The sequence below is a fragment of the Trachypithecus francoisi genome, unplaced genomic scaffold (genome assembly GCF_009764315.1).
Source record: "Trachypithecus francoisi isolate TF-2019V2 unplaced genomic scaffold, Tfra_2.0 Lachesis_group5, whole genome shotgun sequence".
Classification (NCBI taxonomy): Eukaryota; Metazoa; Chordata; class Mammalia; order Primates; family Cercopithecidae; genus Trachypithecus; species Trachypithecus francoisi.
Genome location: NW_022681470.1, coordinates 94826158 through 94845719, shown reverse-complemented (window position 1 = coordinate 94845719; position 19562 = coordinate 94826158). Strand labels below are relative to the sequence as shown.

Genomic DNA, 19562 nt, shown 5'->3' with positions numbered 1-19562 from the left:
ATCACCAGGCTCACGACTGAGCTGAGACATATCAATGGCATCCAGATGGCAGGGGACAAAGTTTTAATCCAAACACAGACATCCTCAGCAATTAGTAACAAGAGCAAGAGAAAACATTCCTTATTAAGCACACGCTAAACAGATTTTTGATTAACCATCCCCATTTCTGTCAGTCATGGAGAATGGCACAGGTCCACAGGCCTGGGGCCTGGAAATAAGTAGGCCAGCCTAATAGAAATCAAGTTACTAGCCAGAAAGGATTTTAATAAAATTAGAGACTATAGACCTGCTTCTTCAGACTGACATCAACAGATGGGATGTTGTTAAAATACTGAGACGTGTGGGAAGGCTAGGAAACCTTGTTTTGCAGGCTGATAACTTTTGTGTGTGTATGTTTTAAAAATTTATTACTAAGGCTGGATTATATTTTTCATTGGCGCTGAAGTGATGTTTTTAAAAGAACAGCTAAGTCTTCTCAGAAATGTCTAAGGGACATAAATATTGCTTTTTAAAAATGCAGTAAAGATCCACCATGAAAATAGTTTTAAATGACTTAATTGCCCGCCTCTAGTACTCTCTTGCTTGAAAGGAAGCAGGTTGTGGTGAGAAGTTGGAAACGGTGGATGTCCAGGAGAGGACACTGTGGTCTCTGGGGTTCTGCTCAGGGAACTAGAGTGAACAGCAGCCTCCTGGCAAAAAAGGCAGCACGCAAGGGAAGCCTCGCTCTCTGCAGAGCACACATTGAATACTATTGCCCTCCTCTTGCAGAGAGAGGGGGCAATTGGAGGTGTCATTTCTTCAGTTTCCCTAGGCACTTAGCCTCTTAGAAAAGCCTCAAGGAAACGGGAAAGTCTGCAGGTGAATCCCTGCTCTGTCAATTATTAAGCAGTTTAGGAGCAAATGCTTCATTATCTGTAAGATGTGAAAAATAAAGAGGGTTGCTATGAGGCAGTGATGATGGTGCTGGGGGCAGCAGCTAACATCCACCAGGTGCAGCCACAGGTCTGAGTACTTCATATGTCTAAGCTCCTCTAATCCTTACCACAACCCCATCGGGGAGGTGCTAATATTATCCACATTTTTCAGATAAAGAAACCGAGACACAGACCAAGACTAGACAATTATAAATGGCAAACTGAGTCAGTGTGGGTTTGAATGCTGCATTAAATGTAAAGTACCATACAGATATTAGTTAATATCATCTAGCTCAAACCCCTCATTGAACATATGAGGAAACCACTTCAGAGATGGGATGTGAGAGCCAGAATCACACAGCTAGCTAATGGCAAAGTCAAAACAAGAGCCAGGTCCAGGAAGAGCAGAAGGTTTTCATGTGGACTGAAGGAAAGACTAACAAAATCATTTCCTGTTTTCCAGGATCAAGGAATTGGAAAGAACATTGGATTTTGTTTTTTTTTTTTAAATCATCATGGCCCTCACTTAGCAATGTGACAGAACATGGAGTCCAGGTCCTGCACTTAAAGTCAGCCCAAATGTAAGATATTGAAGTCACAGCACAGCCCGGGTAGCTGACACAGGCAGTCACATCATCTTTATGAGTTTGGAGGGAGGCCGCTGTGCATTTGGGAAAGTGATGTTAACTGCCAGCCCTTGCACTGACTCTGAAATTAATTACCAGCAAACAGTCTGGCACAAAGCTAAGTAGATCAATATCTGCGAGAAAAAAAGAAATAGGCTTTTAACTGCACTGGGCTTTCCCAGGTGGACGGTAAATGCTATTGTGGCCAGGGTCTCCCTCCAGTTCACCTGGCTGATTGATCTAAGCATTGCTGGGGTCAGGAGCAGATGAGGTCATATGCCCTTCCTCAGATTTGCCGAGCCTCCGAAGGGCTCCATGCACCCTTCCTTGATGGAGGCTTGGGTACCTCCTGACCTCTCCTGGTGGGCAGAGGCACCAGGGCCAAAAGACGCTCTTAGGGTGCAGCAGTGCGAGAGGGCAGGGCTTAAGATGAAAGCAGCAAGCCAGAAAGAGTGGCTCAACATTGGCCACAATCGGGTGGGTCTGGGGATGTTTAGGAGGGAAGTGAATGGAAATCCAGCTGTCCTGCCTCCAAAATGGGCTGATTATTTTCTGCAAGCCCAGAAACTCTCCACCAAAAAAATTGCTTTCACTCTGATTGGGGCCAGAGAATGGGCTCTATGACCCACTTTAGGAAGGGCTCTAAAATTAATGGGCCTGGACAAGAAAGTGGTCCAATGAAGACCTTGAAAATTATTGTGACAGCTAACATATACTGAGTGCTTACTATGTGCCAGGATCTGTGCTAAGCATGTATGTCTGCACTGTTTCATTAACCCTCAGAAAAGCTTGACAAATAGATGTGATCATGAGCTCTGTCTTGGACCCACTACTGAACTCTATGAGACTCTCTTTATTCATACATTTGAGGAACAATTAATGAGCACCTATGATTGGCCAGACATTGTACTAGCAAGTAAGGGTACCACAGTGAACAAATCAATAACATTCTTGCCCTTATGGAACCTACAATCTTGTGAAGATGGTATGCAGTTTATATTATAGCATCAGGTAACAAGCACTTAAAAAAATACAACAACAAAGCAGGATCCGGGGCTAGAGAGTGATGCAAGTGCTACCTGCATCTGTGAGATGGGATTACTGTGTTGACTAAATGAGAATATACTTAAAACATTAGCACAGACCCTGGCCATATGCCTCAATACATGGTATCTTTGTTAATATTCTCCTCTTCCTATAAACATCAGCTTCCTTCCCTCTAATTTCCCCAGCCCACAAGAAAACATACAACAGAACACACATCGCTTCCTTGAGCTCTTGGCCATAGCATCCCATGTCAATGACTTGCTCTGGCCACCTCTCTGCCCAGGTAATCTGCTACTTGTTATTACAGAGGGGCTGTCGGTTGCGGCAAGAATGCTTGGGGCAGGAGTACAAGGGGGTTGAAAGGAGCACCTTTCTTGGGCACCCTAAGCCTCCAGCAGCCCCAGGAGTCCTGGGAAATTACAGGAGTCCCATTAGCAGAGTCCCCCAGAGAAGAAATTACTGGCATGCCCTTTATGCTGCCAGGAACCCTTGCCAGAGAAGTATTCTACTTGGAGGTTGGAGACGGGGAAAGGGAGGCCCGGCCGGTGGGTGTGATTTAAATACATGCATCTTGGACAATTTCTTCACTGTGTGAACATCACAGACTGTACTTAAACAAACCTAGATGGTACAGCCTACTACACCCCTAGGCTGTATGGTGTAGCCTATCGCTCCTAGGCTACAAGCCTGTATGGCACATTTCTGCACTGTAGGCAATGGTAACACAAATAACTAGGGGAGAGGAATTTTTCAGCTCTGTTAGAGCCTTCTGAGACCACCTTGGTATATGTGCTCCATCACTGACTGAAACGTTGTTATGCAGTGCATGACTGTAACTTGAAGGAGTTACACAGGCTGAAACTAGGCTGAGTGAGGATCAGATCACTATCGGAGAACCTGCAAGCCAGCCCTTGACTGAAGGTGTCCATTACATATAGGACTAGAGAAGGGGGCCGATTCCTCTTTCCCATTTGCCAAGCCCACTCTCCCCTCATCACCACCCCGCACACTTGCTCTGGCTTCCCCAGTTACCCTCTCTTTCATCACCCTGCTTGCACCTCCTCTTTTTCCTCCCCCTGTTCTATTCCACACTCCCTTTGCAGGCTTCTCTGCCTGCCTGACCCGGAGGCCCTCACTGACCACTTAGAACTGGGAGCTCCACCTGTCTGGCTGGCAGGACATTGGGTGGAGAGAGAGGAGATATATTTCCCTTGTTCAAAGTTGGAGCTTGAGGTTCTCCCTGTAGCAATATGGTAATGGGTGGTGGATAATTCTATAATGCTATTTATGTGATACTCAGTTAGGGTAGAGTTAAACTGGCTTTTCTCTTCAGCAGGCCTGGAACCCTAACCCCACGCTGAGTTCCAAGGAACTCACCACCCTAAAGCTGCCTGCCTGATGGTCTGAGAGCAACTGGATCTTGCATAGGGTGGGGGCCCCCTCACCCCTTTCTGGGCCTTCGTCTTCTCATCTGTGTTGGAGTGGCTCTTCCCTGAGGGTCCTTCTGGCTTAAACACACAATATTTCTGTGACTGTTGCTTAAAAAAAAAACCTGTACCCACTCTGTTTGGGACAGATGCTTGTGTGTGATGTAATTTATAATCCTCTTCTGGGGAGAATTAGCATTCCTGATAACTGCCCTATTGATTATCCGATCAATTATAAAGAGATAAAGACTTGTTCTGGAAATCCACTCTTGAGCCCAACCAGCTGTCTATTAGCAGTCCTTTAGCTAAACTTTCTAGGCCGGGCGCGGTGGCTCAAGCCTGTAATCCCAGCACTTTGGGAGGCCGAGACGGGCGGATCACGAGGTCAGGAAATCGAGACCATCCTGGCTAACATGGTGAAACCCCGTCTCTACTAAAAATACAAAAAAAATTAGCCGGGCGAGGTGGCGGGCGCCTGTAGTCCCAGCTACTCGGGAGGCTGAGGCAGGAGAATGGCGTGAACCGGGAGGCGGAGCTTGCAGTGAGCTGAGGTCCGGCCACTGCACTCCAGCCTGGGTGACAGAGCGAGACTCCGCCTCAGAAAAAAAAAAAAAAAAAAAAAAAAAACTTTCTATATCTGGTATAACAATGGCTACCATTGTTTTTCCTATGAAATATCACTACTAAGAGTAATCTTTGAATTAGGCTGCTGAAGAAAGTTTTCTTCTAGCAAGATTATGATCAAACTTTGGCATATGCTTGTAATTAAAGAAAAGTTGTCTTTAGTGTCATTCAGGAGATTGTAGGTGGGGGAATTACTTTAAGGTTTTTGAGCAGGAAGTAATATGTAGAGGTAAGCCTGAGAGTCTAAGGAGATCCATGGGGAAGCAGAGTGCAGGATGACTGGGGAGAGGGAGGCCCAAGTGAGGAGAGCAGGTAGCAGGCTGCTGTGATAGTGCAAGACACAAGATGGCGGCTTCAAGAGTGACGGGGCAGAGGCCCTGGAGAAGCGCGCATGCGTGAACAGCCACGGCAAGGTCAAATCAGACACAGAAAGTGCTCAGATCCCTGTGGGGTTCAGGGCCCAGAGGAGTCAGAAATGGGGCTAAGTCTTTAGGCCTGGGGTCTGGAAGAACACCATGTCAGGAGCACACCAGGGAAGTTAGGGGAAGGAACTAGTTTAGGGAAGTTGTGGGTTTCGTTTTGGTCTTACTCATAGAATTCATGGGGAAGTGTACTTGGATGAGCTACTTGGGGCAAGAAACCCTTGCAGCAAGAAGGAGATATGATCCTCAGCACACTGTGCTGTCTGAAGGTTCTGCTCACTGTGGCTTGATGTGGAGAGGAGGTACCACAAAGAAAATATCTCCGGTCCATGGTACCTCTCAAGCCAAGGGTGTCCATAGCAGCCCACTCTGCTTTTTTTTTTTTTTTTTTTGAGATGGAGTCTCGTTCTGTTGCCCAGGCTGGAGTGCAGTGGCGCGATCTCAGCTCACTATAACCTCTGCCTCGTGGGTTCAAGCAATTCTCCTGCCTCAGCCTCCCGAGAAGCTGGGATTACAGGCGCCCACCACACTTGGCTAATTTTTTGTATTTTTAGTAGAGACGGGGTTTCACCATGGTCGCCAGGCTAGTCTTGAACTCCTGACCTCAAGTGATCTGCCCACGTCAGCCTTGCAAAGTGCTGGGATTACAGGCGTGAGCCACCGCACCCAGCCCACTCTACCTAAGAAGTGCTCTCTGAGGGCAGTCAGCCACCAGAGGCCAAGGATGGAGATAAGGACCACCTCTTACCCATCTTGGTGCCCCCAGAGTACAGAGTGTGGCACCCAGGGAGTGACCTCTGTGATGGACTTGTTTAGTTACATAAAACAGAATGTTGGGGACATGGAAGCACTGAGTGGCAGAAAAGATGGGGCTCTAGTATCTTTCTTCCAGTCCCTCTGTGAGTCATGTACTTAAATATATTTATCTAGTAGCCCAGAGGTTAGCAATAAGTTATAATTATAGAATAACAATGGCAGCAACACTGCGAAGTCAGTGTGGGAAGATCTGATTGAATTAAATACAGAAATGATGTTGCTGCCAGAGTTGATACAAGGAAAGAAGATAAGCATGGGATTCAAGAAAACCAGAAACTGAGTTCTTAGCCAGTGCTATCAGACCCTCTTCCCTCCCCATAAATAAATAAATAAATAAATAAATAAATAAATAAATAAAAATAGTGCTGGCTCTCATGGCAAAGGCTAGGCTGCAGCCTTTAGAGCAAGACAGGATGAATAAACACTAGAACAAGTTGGGTATGTTTTTATGATTAATATCTACAATTCCTTTTTCGTTTTGCTTAGGTGTTTGAAGCATCAAGGTTGCATATACCAGTAAGAGACTGCTTTTATCTTTCAAATCTGTGAATTGGCCACTCGGAAGAGGTTGAAATTATGCCACAGTAAACTCCTTCACGTTGGATCTTTCTCTGAGAATTCACTGAGATGTTATGAATAGACTGAGCTTAGCATCTCTTTTTGTTTTTTTTTTTTTTTTGAGATGGAGTCTCGCTCAGTTGCCCAGGCTGGAGTGCAGTGGCGTGATCTCGGCTCACTGCAACCTCTGCCTCCCAGGTTGAAGCAATTCTCCTGCCTCAGCCTCCCAAGTACCTGGGACTACAGGCACGTGCCACTACGCCTGGCTAATTTTTTTTTTTTCTCTTGTAGAGATGGGGTTTCACTGTGTTAGCTAGGAAGGTCTCATCTCCTGACCTCGTGATCTATCCGCCTCAGCCTCCCAAAGTGCTGGCATTACAGGTGTGAGCCACCGCGCCCGGCCAAGAGTTTCTAAGGATCATGTCTGATCTGAGAGTGAGTATTTCTATTTTTTTTTGACAGAGTCTTGCTCTGTTGCCCAGTCTGGAGTGCAGTGGCAGGATCTCAGCTCACTGTAAATTCCACCTCCCAGATTCAAGTGATTCTCCTGTCTCAGCCTCCTGAGTAGCTAGGATTACAGGTGCGCACCACCACGCCCTGCTAATTTTTGTATTGTTCGTAGAGACAGGGCTTCACCATGTTGGTCAGGCTGGTCTCGAACTCCTGACCTTGTGATCCACCTGCCTCGGCCTCCCAAAGTGCTGGGATTACAGGCATAAGCCACCGCACCCAGCAGCTTAGCATCTTCTTGACCAATGAGCCACTCCAGCTGGACACAATGGGCCATTTGGAGAGGACAGAGGGCAGGCCAGGCATCCCCAGGGGAAGAAAGGTGGGGTTCTCTTGTGAGCAGTTCAAAGTCAGCTCAAACCAGAGCACACCAAGGATGCATACATCCAGTTTCGTTTCAATTAAGGTTATGTAAAAGAACCTTCAGAAGTTCTAGTCCTGCCAGCTTTGAAAATCTTCTCTCTGTAAGAACCATCCCTCCTGTGTTGTTTATTTCCTTGAGAAAAGATATTAGATATTAAAGGGACATTTCAACAGATTTAAGTGTTCTCAGAAAAATGAGATGTTATTCAATTAAAAAGCTACCTTACATTCATGGATGAGCAATAAATATTTGTTGATTTGATTTTCAGTCCTACTTTTCAAGAAGTAAGTGGAATTGAGGAGGATGTTAGGGAATCATTTTTGAAAGATTAAAATTAGCAACCACAGTCTCATCTTCTACAATTATATTGCAGAAAAATTGTTTATTTTCCTGGCATACAAAGGAGCTGGCTTTCCTCAGCTTTATTTTCCTCTAGCGTCTGATTTACTTGGTGAAAAATGGAGAGGACAAAGGAATAACACCAAATACAAAGAATATACTTGGCTTCAAAAAGAAAACCAGAATAAACAGAGAAACTGCTAATGTCTCTACTCTTGGTAAACAGCTTATGAGAAGGCTTTGGAGGCAAAACATCTCCCTGCCCTCACTCCAGCATGTAGTTTCAATTCAGTGAAACCTCAGAAAATTGCTTCAGGAAAATAGATGCAAGTGGATTTGCATTTAGGTGTTTCAATAACTTGAGTAATTTCCTCAATACTGAGCATGACTTTTGCACCCATTATTAGAGGGGGCTGAAAGAGAGTGGCCAAGTGGCAGGGCTCCCGGCAGGCCTTACTGTGGTAACAGCCTTCAATCACTGCCATCGTGATGTGACAAATCATGGCTTTTTTTGGTGCAGCTGATAGCTCAGGGCCGTGATGTACCAAGTGCAAACACTTGAATGTCAACAACATAAGAATATTTGCCTGTACCAGTTCCTTTTAACATCTGTGAAGGCTCTTTACAAAATCCAATAAATGTAACCAAAGACCAAATAATCAAACATCATAAATAATTCTGCTGAGAAACTGGAGAGGCCTTGGCCACTGCACACTCTCCCACTGCCTTCCCCGAGAGCTCACTCGCAGCTCCCTCTGTCATTCTCTCTCTCTCTCTCTCTCTCTTTTTGTTCTTCCTTCCTGCCTTTGTCTCTATTTCTAACACACTGTTGCTGCGGTGCAACATTAATCACTGAATATTTTCTGTAGCTTTCAAAAACCCAAAGCAACATTTGGTTGCTCATGGGTTCCTTAACCTACTTTAGTCCTAAATGAAAAAGACTATGGAGGCCAAGACACGGGCACAGGGTTTTAATTCTGCCTCGTCTCAGAAAGAGGACAGTCTTGCAGGAAATCATCTTACTCACCTTCCTTCAGGCTGTAGTTCTAAAGATTTTTCCATAAAAGCTGTCCTTGAATAAACAACTCCTGCCTTGCCCATTTGGCCTGCTGTTATTCTGGAAGGCTCGTATCTGTCTCTTCTAAATGGGCCTTTTCATCTCTGACAATTCAGTGGGTTATCCAACTTTCAGCAGCTAAATGGTCTACCCATTCCTGCATATTTTCAGATTTTCATCTTCCATAACCACTTTCGTAATGGTTCAAGTGAGAAACGTTACCCGGAAAACCCAAAAGGGAAAAATTGGATGATGACGTTTTGATGAACAATTTTATTTAGGAATGTGGGCTCTACTAGAATGATTCCTTTTTTTTTTTTTTGAGATGGAGTCTTGCTCTGTCTGTCGCCCAGGCTGGAGTGCAGTGGCGTGATCTCGATTCACTGCAACCTCCGCTTCCTGGATTCAAGTGATTCTCCTGCCTCAGCCTCCTGAGTAGCTGGGACTACAGGCGCCCGCCACCATGCCCAGCTAATGTTTGTATTTCTAGTAGAGACGGCATTTCACCATGTTGGCCAGGATGGTCTCAATCTCTTGACCTCGTGATCTACCTGCCTCAGCCTCCCAAAGTGCTGGGATTACAGGTGTGAGCCGCCGCACCTGGCCTAGAATGATTCTTTAAATGATTTTTTTTAAAGGATTAGACTTAGGTACATTTTCAATATACTTTTATAGTTTTAGGTACATTTTCAATATAGTTTTGCCCTTCCTAATGAGAATCCTGAAAATATTTGAGCATAAACAAAAAACATTGCCTCATACTGGGTGATTTTCATCAGGCAAAGGGGCAGGTTATACCATTGTAGGCTATTAATTAAATGACCAGGAAAATTATTTGGCTGCCTGAACCATGCACAGCGATCGAATAGAAGGCAGGAACCCGTCGTGTGAAGATGCTGTTTCCATTTTTTGTCTGGGGCTCCCTCAAACACGCCCTTTAAAAGCCTGGTGCAAACCCATATGACATGACCATTTTCTTTCCCTCTTTCTTTCTCTTCTCTCTTTCTCTCACTTCCTTTCTGTCTTTCTGTCTTTCTTCCTTTCTTTTTGAGATGGAATCTCACTCTGTTATCCAGGCTGGAGTTCAGTGGTGCAATCTTGGCTCACTGCAACCTCCGCCTTCCGGGTTCAAGCAATTCTCTTGCCTCAGCCTCCTGAGTAGCTGGGACTACAGGCACCCGCCACCATGTCCAGCTAATTTTTTGTAGTTTTAGTAGAGATGGGGTTTCAGCGTGTTAGCCAGGATGGTCTTGATCTCCTGACCTTGTGATCGACCCACCTCGGCCTCCTAAAGTGCTGGTATTACAGGCGTGAGCACCTGGCGGACCATTTGCTTTCTCATTGGCTTCCACTGGGGTGTTAAGTCCCCCATAAGACATGGCTGTGTAGCATCTTACCCGCTTGGTGAGCTGAGTGTCCATCATGAAGTTATGAACGTGCTTCTCTGCTTTGGTGAGTTCCAGCTTTCGGGCCACCACGGCCACCACAAGGGCAGTGCAGCCTGCACCCTGTGGGGGGACATCAAGAGGACCAGAGGGGAAAGAACACATCATTAAGAGGCAAGACGAGAGACTCAACACGCGTGGCGCCCATGGGGGTAGTTTCCTGGGACTGGAGTGGGAACTCGAGCTCTCTAGCTGGTCATGACCAAGCCACAAAATCTGTCGAAATCTGTCAGGACTCTGATGTCCTGACCCACAGAGGGGTCTGCAGTGCCCCTTGGGTTGTGCTCTGCAGCTGACTTCTGGGAGGCTGAGCTAGCCAGTTTCAATGGAGAAGGATGCCGGGTGGCGCCGAGACTTTGGGGGGGTTTAACCAACAGATAAGCACCTGGCCACCTGCCAAGCTGTGTAGCGGAAGACAGAGGGGCCAGCACACACGGGCCCTCTCTCCCTCAGGCAGGTCTCCATCCCACTGCCAGCTCTAGACCAGCGGGCCCAGGAGGAAGGAAGGCAGGCCATCAGCTGGGATGCAGATGGAACACCTGCCAGTGGCTGAGAGTGTTCCTGAAAACAATCTAATGAAGAGCCAATACCTTTCCCCAGGGCTTGTTTCACAGAGGGTACCCAGGTTGGCACGAACACATACACTCAGTGACTGCGCTTGCTCTGCGGTTGGGTTTTTTCACCTGAGGGTTTACGCTGTGACTCAGCACAAGGAATCGGTTCCTTCCTGCCTTCACCAGGAGGCTCATGAATTCACCACCATGCAGAGATTTTAAACACAACACCACTTCTGCTAGATCAAAACCAGGATTTTAAGTGAGCGCGCAGCAGACCCTTAGGATTTTCCGGAACAGCGATCCTAGTCTGCTCGGTAGGTCCATGCCAGGGGAGCCCGGGGAAGAAGGGTGGGCAAGGAAGCAGGCTCTGCTGAGCCCCAAGAATGGTGAGACTCACTTTTTCTGTCCTAATCCTCTGGGTGCATGCTTGACTGTCTGGGAAATAAGCAGGGAATTCCCTGCACTTTCCAACATTCTCCCTACGCATTTTAAAATCATCTTTGCTGGGCTTCTTGGTTGGCTTGTGAGCACAGGGGGACGTCGAAGACTCACTACTCCCCTGGCTCTTTGGCAGGCAGCGGGAGTCAGCTCCATCCTTCTGCGAGCGGACTCTCATCAGAGACCATCGCCCACTACCTGCACGCTGTGCCCTGCGCTGCCCCGACCACCACTCATGGAAAGAGATGATGAACTTACTAAAGCCAACAACTGAATCCTAGATGTCAAACAGTAATTCTAGTTGCCACAGAAATCAGTCTAGCAGATGAGGTCCCAGACTGGAAGGAATCTGTCAGTAACATTTTTGGCTCATCAGGTCTTACAAAATGTGTGAGAAGCAGAAAAGAATGTTTTTCAAAGGTACTATAATCTATAACCGACTTGGAAGGAATGCATATGGGTGGATCCATTCCCTACTCTCTCTTTTAGAATCTCTTTCTCTCTTTATCCCACAGGCTGACAAAGGCTAGCCTGTGTGAAGTTTCGATGTGGTTGAAGTTCACAATGCTTTCTCCTCGTTTCCCACAAGGGTCCCTATTAAAACAATCTAGTGTTGCTCAGTACATTGGTTGGCCTTTTCACAAAGTGAAAAGAACCAAGTCTGTGTGCACTTTCCTTTTCTGACCTCATTTTCCTCTTTTGTTCAAGGACGGCTGTGTTTTTTCAGCTTCTGTGACTTACAGGAGACTCTGTGCCCAGTTTTCAAAGGATCTGGGCAGTTGCACAGCCTGGTCTGTAGCTGTAATCAATCTAGCCAGGCCTCCAAAAGCAAAAAATAGCTTAAAAGAAGCCATCCTAGAGGGAAGATGTGTGCTCCCTTCCCCTCGACCGGACAGAGTGTCATCCCTCTCCTTTATATGGAGTTCCAAAAGTACTTTGGGCTGAAAGCCTAAAAAGAGGGCTATATCATAGCGTTAAAAATGGAACAACAGATGGAGAGGGTTCTCCCCAGGCTCCATTCTCCCTCCTCTTGCTGGGCCCAAGCAAAACTCTACTTAAATCATCCCTGAAAGCTGAGGTCCGATAGGCCTGAAGAGGGAGCTTCCCCGCACCATGCTACTTTGAGAATGTAATCACAACAATCAATCATCCACCATTCCACATTTCCAGGGTCTAGATATGTTGTTTCACAGCTCTTGCCATGGCCCGCACTTTAACTGCTGAATGCAGGGGGGCTTTTAATTAGAAACTACAGCATTTTATCTAAGGAACCATCTGTCTCACATGAGGAAGATAAATTTCTCTCTGGAGGCAGGACAGTGGACTAGATGGCACTTCCCAGTTTCTTTCAACATGAAGATGTCATGACTCTCTTGTGAGTACCTCTGTAGAGGATGCTGCATTCTTAACCCTTAATTCCAACCTAAATGGATGCTCTCAGCTTCATTTTTCCATTGACTGGATGTAATTAGGGCAGTCACCAGTAATGACACCTAACCTGGATTAAGAGACAACCTCATAAAGATGGGGCCAGACATCAGCAGCCTTCAGAAAGTCGTGGAGGAATGCTGAAGCCTAGACTGCTGAGCCTCTGCAGACTGTGCAGCGTGTGGGGAGAGAAAATGAAGAAGGGAGAGAAGACAATGGGAACATGAAAGAAGAGGAGGGGAGGGGAGAGAAGGAGAGAGGAGAGAGAAGAGAAGAGAAGAGAAGGGGAGGGGAGGGAAGGGAAGTGAAGGGAAGGGAAGGAGAGGGGAGAAGAGAAGGAAGGTTGCTGCAGGGAGAGGTCAAGCTGGGCAGAGAATGAGATGGGGAACAAGTTGTGTTGCATCCTAAACAGCAAGGGTCAAGGGGGTAAAGAGAGAAGGAGGAGGCTGAGGAATAAGAAAAAATGACGGGCTGATGGGATTGAGAGAGGAGGGAAGAACAAGGAGCCTAAGGCTTGAGCCAGAAGTCAATAGTCCATTTTGGCCCTTTAGAGGACATGAAGGAAGTGCCAAGGGATCCCACCCTGCTGTGTCCATCTTCAATTGGTATAAGACTCACCTGTCCCCTGGGTCCTCTTTGGGATGCTGGGCCTTTTCACTTAGGTGAGTGAATAGTCTGACAGGCCACAGTGGCAGCCTGGCAGTGCTGTGTCACGTGGCAGTGATGCAGGTTAGTTTTAAGAGACAAATCGCCGAGGGCCTGGCTAACCGTGGAATCTTGGAAATGGCTGGTGGGCAGAGGGGGTGTGTGAGGAGGGAGGAAGCAGGACGGGAAAGGGTAAACAGCTGCTGCTATGACTTCCCTGGGGTCAGACTGGGGGAAGAGCCATGACTCAGCCTTTTGCTTTCAGATATGCCAAGTCCTGAACCACAAGGGACAAAACTAGAGTCCCTGGATCTGCTCTGTCCAACTTCCAGTTCTGTGGGGCGAGGGGAGGAGATGGGGTCTACTTCTGATGAGCTGGAACTTCCCAAGGCATGTGGGCGAGCAGGGAGCACCGAGTGCACGGAAGGAGGGTGGCTGGGACGGGGTGAACACGCCTAACTCTAGAGATTCGGACCCAAATCTGGACCGAGACTCCTCCACACCAGTCCTCCCACCTCTTGTTTTCAAGAAACATTTTCCAGCTGGAAAACCTTAGAAGCTGGAAAAACAAGTATCCCAAGGGGAAAAGTATGAGGTGTTCTTAACTAAAGAAGCATAAAATAAAATAAAACACAAATGAAAGTGACAAATGGAGGAGGGAAGCCTGGAGGATTTACAGTTGGATTCTGTTTCTGCAACAGATTCCATGCAACAACTAAAATAACATCAATTGGTTTGAAACCAAGGTGTTTCGGGAGAAGCTCATCTTCTAAAACTGACATTAAGCAGATGTCTTGCTGAGCCCTCTTTTTGCCTCCTCCCAAAATGACTCAATTTGTGCTACCTTTTACTTCATCATCACTTTCCCTTGGCAGTTCACAGGCATCTCTCATGAGGCCACTGGGGAAAAGCTCAGCGTCCCTGCAGACATCGGAAGCTTTTGCCTGTTTGTCCATAACTCATGAAGGGTCTACAGAGTGAGTCCAGCTTTAGAAAGAGGCTAGATTGAAACAAAGTTATGCCAAGCAGCCTTGAGGGGCTCTGGGGTCTTCCAGATGCCTGCAGAACCAGAAGGTCAGCATTGCACATATTTTAAGTTGCATTGTCATTTCCAATTCTGGATACTAAATATTGACAGCTTTCTCTCTACTGTGTTGTCACTGTGATCATGAAAAATCCTTATGGAAAGATGCTGGACTTTAATGTAGCTGCTTTTGTGGGTGAAATCTCTCAAACACACCAGGTCTGTGTCAGCCACGGCAAGTTGTTCAGACAATTATATACCCTGCTTAATGGCTGATAATTACATCGTTACTGGGATTGCCAAGAGAAAACAATGATTAAGACTATTTACAGGCCACACACACACACACAAATCCTTCCTTTCCCTTCCCAAGCAGGCCTTACCTTGGCCTTCATGGTGTCCATGGTAACCAAACAGGAAGCCCTACCTTTAGTAAAGGCACTTGCAATAATAATTGGGAGCTATACATAGTGTTGGGAGGTTGGGAGGAGGAGGGGAAAGGATCCTCAGCAAAGTGAAACCCTGGCTAGGAGTGACTCAGCTAGAAAAATCACATTTGCTAGAAAAACGCCACCAGGGTTCCTCACTGTGGCTGACCCCGGAGTGAGGCGACTGACTTTAATTTGGGTGAAAAACACTGACAACGAATAGAGGAAACCTCCCAGTTCCCGTATATAGAAAGGTATATATTTATGCACAGGGTTTTGTACAAAAAGAGATGAAAGGCCTGGGCTGTATTTTTCATATGGAAGGTGGGGATTGGATTGGCTCCTCCTCATCCATTTGTTCTTTCCACTTTGATCACACCTCAATCCACAGGGAACAGAACACTCCCTCTGGGGGAGCGCTGCAGAGCCAGACAGCAAAAGGGGGTGCTGAAAGACAAGCAGCCCCCGGACCCCAAGGAGAGGCAGGGGTGGGGCAAGAGTCTCGCCTGTTCCGCTCAGCTGTGCCAGAGTAGAGCCGGGAGATGCGAAGTCCAGGAACCAGGAAGCCGGGTCCTCAGGGTGCTGCTTCTTGGATGGGGCACAGCTATGTGCTGAGAGGGAGAAAGTCTGCTATTTTAAAATAACAGAGGCTCCCCGCAGGGCCCATCCATCTATTGGCAACCCTGTTCTGTGCCAGCCCTGGCTGACAGCTGGTTCTGAGGCACAAAGCCCACACCCCAGGAGTGGCTCTAAGAAGGAAAGCTTTGGCCTTTGGTGGCATTTCATTCTTTTCTGGTAAGAAGCATCTTTCCCTGGTTTCCTCATGACAGTTGGTGCTATGCCAAGACAGGCTCCTACTAACCGATGGAAGATATTTGTTCTAAAGCCTTGCACTTACCCATGATTTATCACAACCCCAGCGCTAAGCTTTTTGTCATTAGCTGCTGTCCTAGGATCTGCTTGCTAATAGGGACCTGCCCTGGACTGGAGTCAGAAAGGAGGAGAGAGCCTGGCCCCTCTTGCTCAGCAGGCCGACTGCCCCAAGCGTTGGTCTGACTGTCTGGTCCACCAATATCAGCCCCAGGAAGCCAACGAGGCAGACTGGGGTGGGGAGTGGGGGCAGCCCCCAGACCTGCGGCCCTCCCTTTCCACTGCAGAAAGCGGTCACTGCCCTTCCAGAAAGAGGGTCTTCATCTCTCTGGGAGCAGTGGGGGTGACGAATGGAATCTGAGGGATCACTGCAAGGAAGGATTTTCACAAAGGTGTGAGGGGGGCTGTGGAGCGGGGGTTGTCCTTGGGAGGGCTGCAGTCTCCAGCCATGGAGACCCAAAGCCACACCACAAACGGCCTGTCCACTTCTCACCCCACCACCTCCCCCAACACTACCCAGGCTTAGATGTGCTTTCCTCTTTCAGCCTCAGTTTCCACCTCTGAAAAAAGTGTCCAACCCTGTTCTGACACTGTTCTAGGATTCCAGGACGAAGGCCAAAGAGCAGCAGCTGCCTGTCCTGGACCCAAAGTGCAACAAGACCAAGGGAACACTTCACTAATTTGCAACTGAAGGACACTGAGGACACCACCAACACTGACCTGTGTGTGACCGCTTCTCGTTTTCAAAGCACTTGAACATAAATCATTGCATTTGGTCCTTGCACAAGCCAGTGGGGAGGGCAGGGCAGGCCCTCCACCTCTACTTTCCCCTGGAAGATGCTCAAGCCCAATAGGCAGAGTGCCTGGCCCAGGGTCCACAGTGAGCAGAAACTCAGACCCCACGTCCCTCTCATAAGCCACACTGTGGTGGCCATGTGACAGGCGAGAGCGTGTGCCTCCGCGAGAGTGTCGAGTGTGGGTCGTAGGGCACTGGGCAAGAGAGATACACCTTGAAAAGGCACGGCACACCTGCTGGGCACCTGGGGATGGGATCACAGCCTTGCTGAATGCCAGTGCTGCAAAGCACTTGGCACTTAAAGCCCAGCCCCTCCATAGGCAGAGGTGGAAGCAGAAGCCTGGGAAAGGCAAGAGCCAGCCCAGAGCCACATGGCCAACCCCGTCCATGACACAGGTCCCAAAAGCCAACTCAGTGCTCTTTCCCCAGTCCCTGCTTCTGTGCGTTCCAGCTAAACATGATCAGAAATGGTGCCAAGGCCTGTGGGACCAAGGGAACAGGAAGGAGGACAATAAACTGCAAGCCCCAATGCTCACTGGAGGTGAGCAAACTGGGGGGCTGCACAGCAGTGCAGTGGGCATCAGAGCATCGGGCCAGGACCAGCTTCACCCAGCCCATTTTGAGGGAGCTGTGAATAGACCATTAATTGCCAGGAGTCCAGGTCTCATTCTTACCTTAGAAAAGTCAACTGAAAAGTGAGAAACCGTTGCAGATTTCCCACCTGCCTTTTTATGTATAGGGGACACACACGCAGGTTGGTTAACTAACAGCCGCCCCCCACGCTGTGGCTAGGAAGGCCCCTATGTGCTTGCAAGAAAGAGTTCTGCTCTTTGCCACATTTTGAGGGTAGGGAATGGGCAGAGGCGGGTACTCACCATGATGCCAGTGAGGAGACAGACACCTTTCCCACAGTATGTGTGGGGCACCATGTCCCCATAACCAATGGAAAGGAATGTGATGGAGATGAGCCACATGGCACCCAGAAAGTTACTAGTTACGTCCTGCTGGTCATGGTACCTGCCAAGGGGAAGACAGGAGTTAGTTGATGAACAGCCATTCCCGGGAGTAAGGGCTGTGGGCAAACCTAGAGGGGGGAAGGAAATGAGATATTTGGCTGAGGAAGAGGCAGCAGTAACAGTGGCTCACACAGATCTCTTTAGGCTACTGAAGGGGCTGCGACTGTGCCCACCCAGGTCCCACCTGCAACCCCCCATCCCGTTGGCCTCCTGCCATGAGCTTGGTCCCAGAGATAAAATGTTTTGTCATGATTTGCACCTCGTTGTAGACACCCTTTTAGTGTTGGTAAGATAGCTTTGGATGAAATCATGCAGTAATAAAATTCAAATTTTCCCTTCCAAGCCGACAGTCTAAATGTATGTGGATGTGATTAATCTGAAATCACAAGCTCCTGAACAGGGAAAATGTCAAAAAAAATTATCAAACATACTCAGCGATTTCCTCTAAGAAAGTTGAAGCATTTCAAAGACCGGTGTCTCCTGGGGGTCTAGAGGGAAGCTGTGGTGGCTGGGGCTCTCGTGGAGCTATCTCTAGAGGGGGCTCTGGGGTGTCCACAGAGACCTCCCTTTCTGAGTCACACAGGGACTTGTACTTGCCCTGCCCTGAGACGAACCAACTGGAAACATCAGCACCATTTCCTCTGCCTGGATGCCTATTCCATCCCATCCCCTTCCTCCCTCCCTTCAACCCCAACACCAAGGCCTGCTGCATGCCAGGCTCTGTGCCAAATACTGAAATACAGAAATGAGCACCACACAGCCCCTGCCCTCAGAGACTCAGCCCAGGAGAGGGGTTTGTCAAGGAGGCAGGCATCTGCAGAGGGGTGCAATCAGGGGGTGGACAAGGTACCCTGGGGATGGAGGCAGAGGGCAACGACCTTGACCCAAACACATGAGGGTCCACAGAGGTGCCACAGAAGAGCAAGGCTTGCATTTTCCAGGCCGGCCCAGAGGAATGGGTGCTCTGGGCAGAAGACCCTAATGAAAGCCCAGGGCTTATACAAAGTGCAGCAAGGGAGCTGGTTGCAGGCTGGGTGGCAGGGCTGGTGAAGGTGGATCCTCTTCCAAACCGTTCTCTAATGGGATCAGCCTGAACAGCACACAATAGACTCTTCATTTTATAATGTTGGGCTTCACTTCTTGATAAAATCTCCTCTTAGCCACTTGGAGGTCAGGGAGACCAAACCAACTCGGTTGGATAGAGCAGAAAGCCATTTAGGAACCTGAATCTATGGAAGTCAGTTACCATCGGGGCTTCCATGAGTTAATGCACACAATGTGCCGGGACAGGCCTAGCACAAGGAGGCCCCTGGAAGGATTCGCTGCCATCATCAGGGATCTCCACGCCCCCACAGGGTCTATGCCCAGCGAGTGACAGGCAAACGCTGCTTTTCCTTCCCTTGCCACCTTAAGTGAGGCATGCAGGGCAGGCTGCATGTATAGGTGCATTGAGAGATGGGCCTGGAAGGAGGCAGGAGTTCAACCAGTCAGAAAGGAGACAGAGCCATCAAGTCAGGGAGCAGCAAGAGCACAGTATGATGGACACTGTGCATGTATTGAGCACCTGCTGTGTGGCTGGCACTTTGTACGCGAACATTCTAATCTCACAACAGCCTTTAAAGTATTTCCCAGGTAAGCAGCAGGAGGCACAGAGACACTGGGTGACTTGCCCAAGGACACACAGGAAGCAAAGCCCATGCTCCTTTCACTGTTTCACTCGACATCAGAGGCAAAAGCGACTGGCATGTGTCTTGGGGATAATGAGGAAGCTTCGGTGAGAGGAGATCGCCTGGGCTCTAGTGGCAGGGGACCAGGGGTCTTCAGAGACCAGGGGTCAGATTTAGGAAGGCCTGGAATTCTGGGATAAGAAGCTTGGATTTTGCCTTAGAGGCCTTAGAAGAGATTCTGGGTTCTTGAGCACAGGAATGACAAGATGACACAGTTTGCTGGGAAGAGTGGTCTGCGGGTGGTGAGCAGGGTATTTGAAGAGACAGGACACAGAGGTGGGGTGGCCAGGCAAGAAACAGGTGTGCAAAGCTGAGACAGAGACACGGGCCACAGCCTTTCTCACCCACCGGAGCCTGGCCCCAGCAGATCCCTGTGAGCACATCAGTGGTGGGCTCTCCAGCCCACTTGAGCCCTTGGCCAGCAACTGGGGACCTGGCGGGTGGCACGGCATTAGCCTTTTTGTGGCTGTCTGCACAAGGACAT

At 48.3% G+C, this 19562-nt stretch overlaps 1 protein-coding gene across 1 annotated transcript in view; it reads right to left on the bottom strand.

Annotated features, from left to right (window-relative positions):
• KCNN3 (potassium calcium-activated channel subfamily N member 3) overlaps window positions 1-19562 on the bottom strand; it is a 165339-nt gene that overhangs the window by 8722 nt on the left and 137055 nt on the right. The window contains 2 exon segments of the mRNA XM_033195907.1: window positions 10102-10212; window positions 17211-17352. Coding sequence (XP_033051798.1) covers window positions 10102-10212; window positions 17211-17352 — 253 coding nt within the window.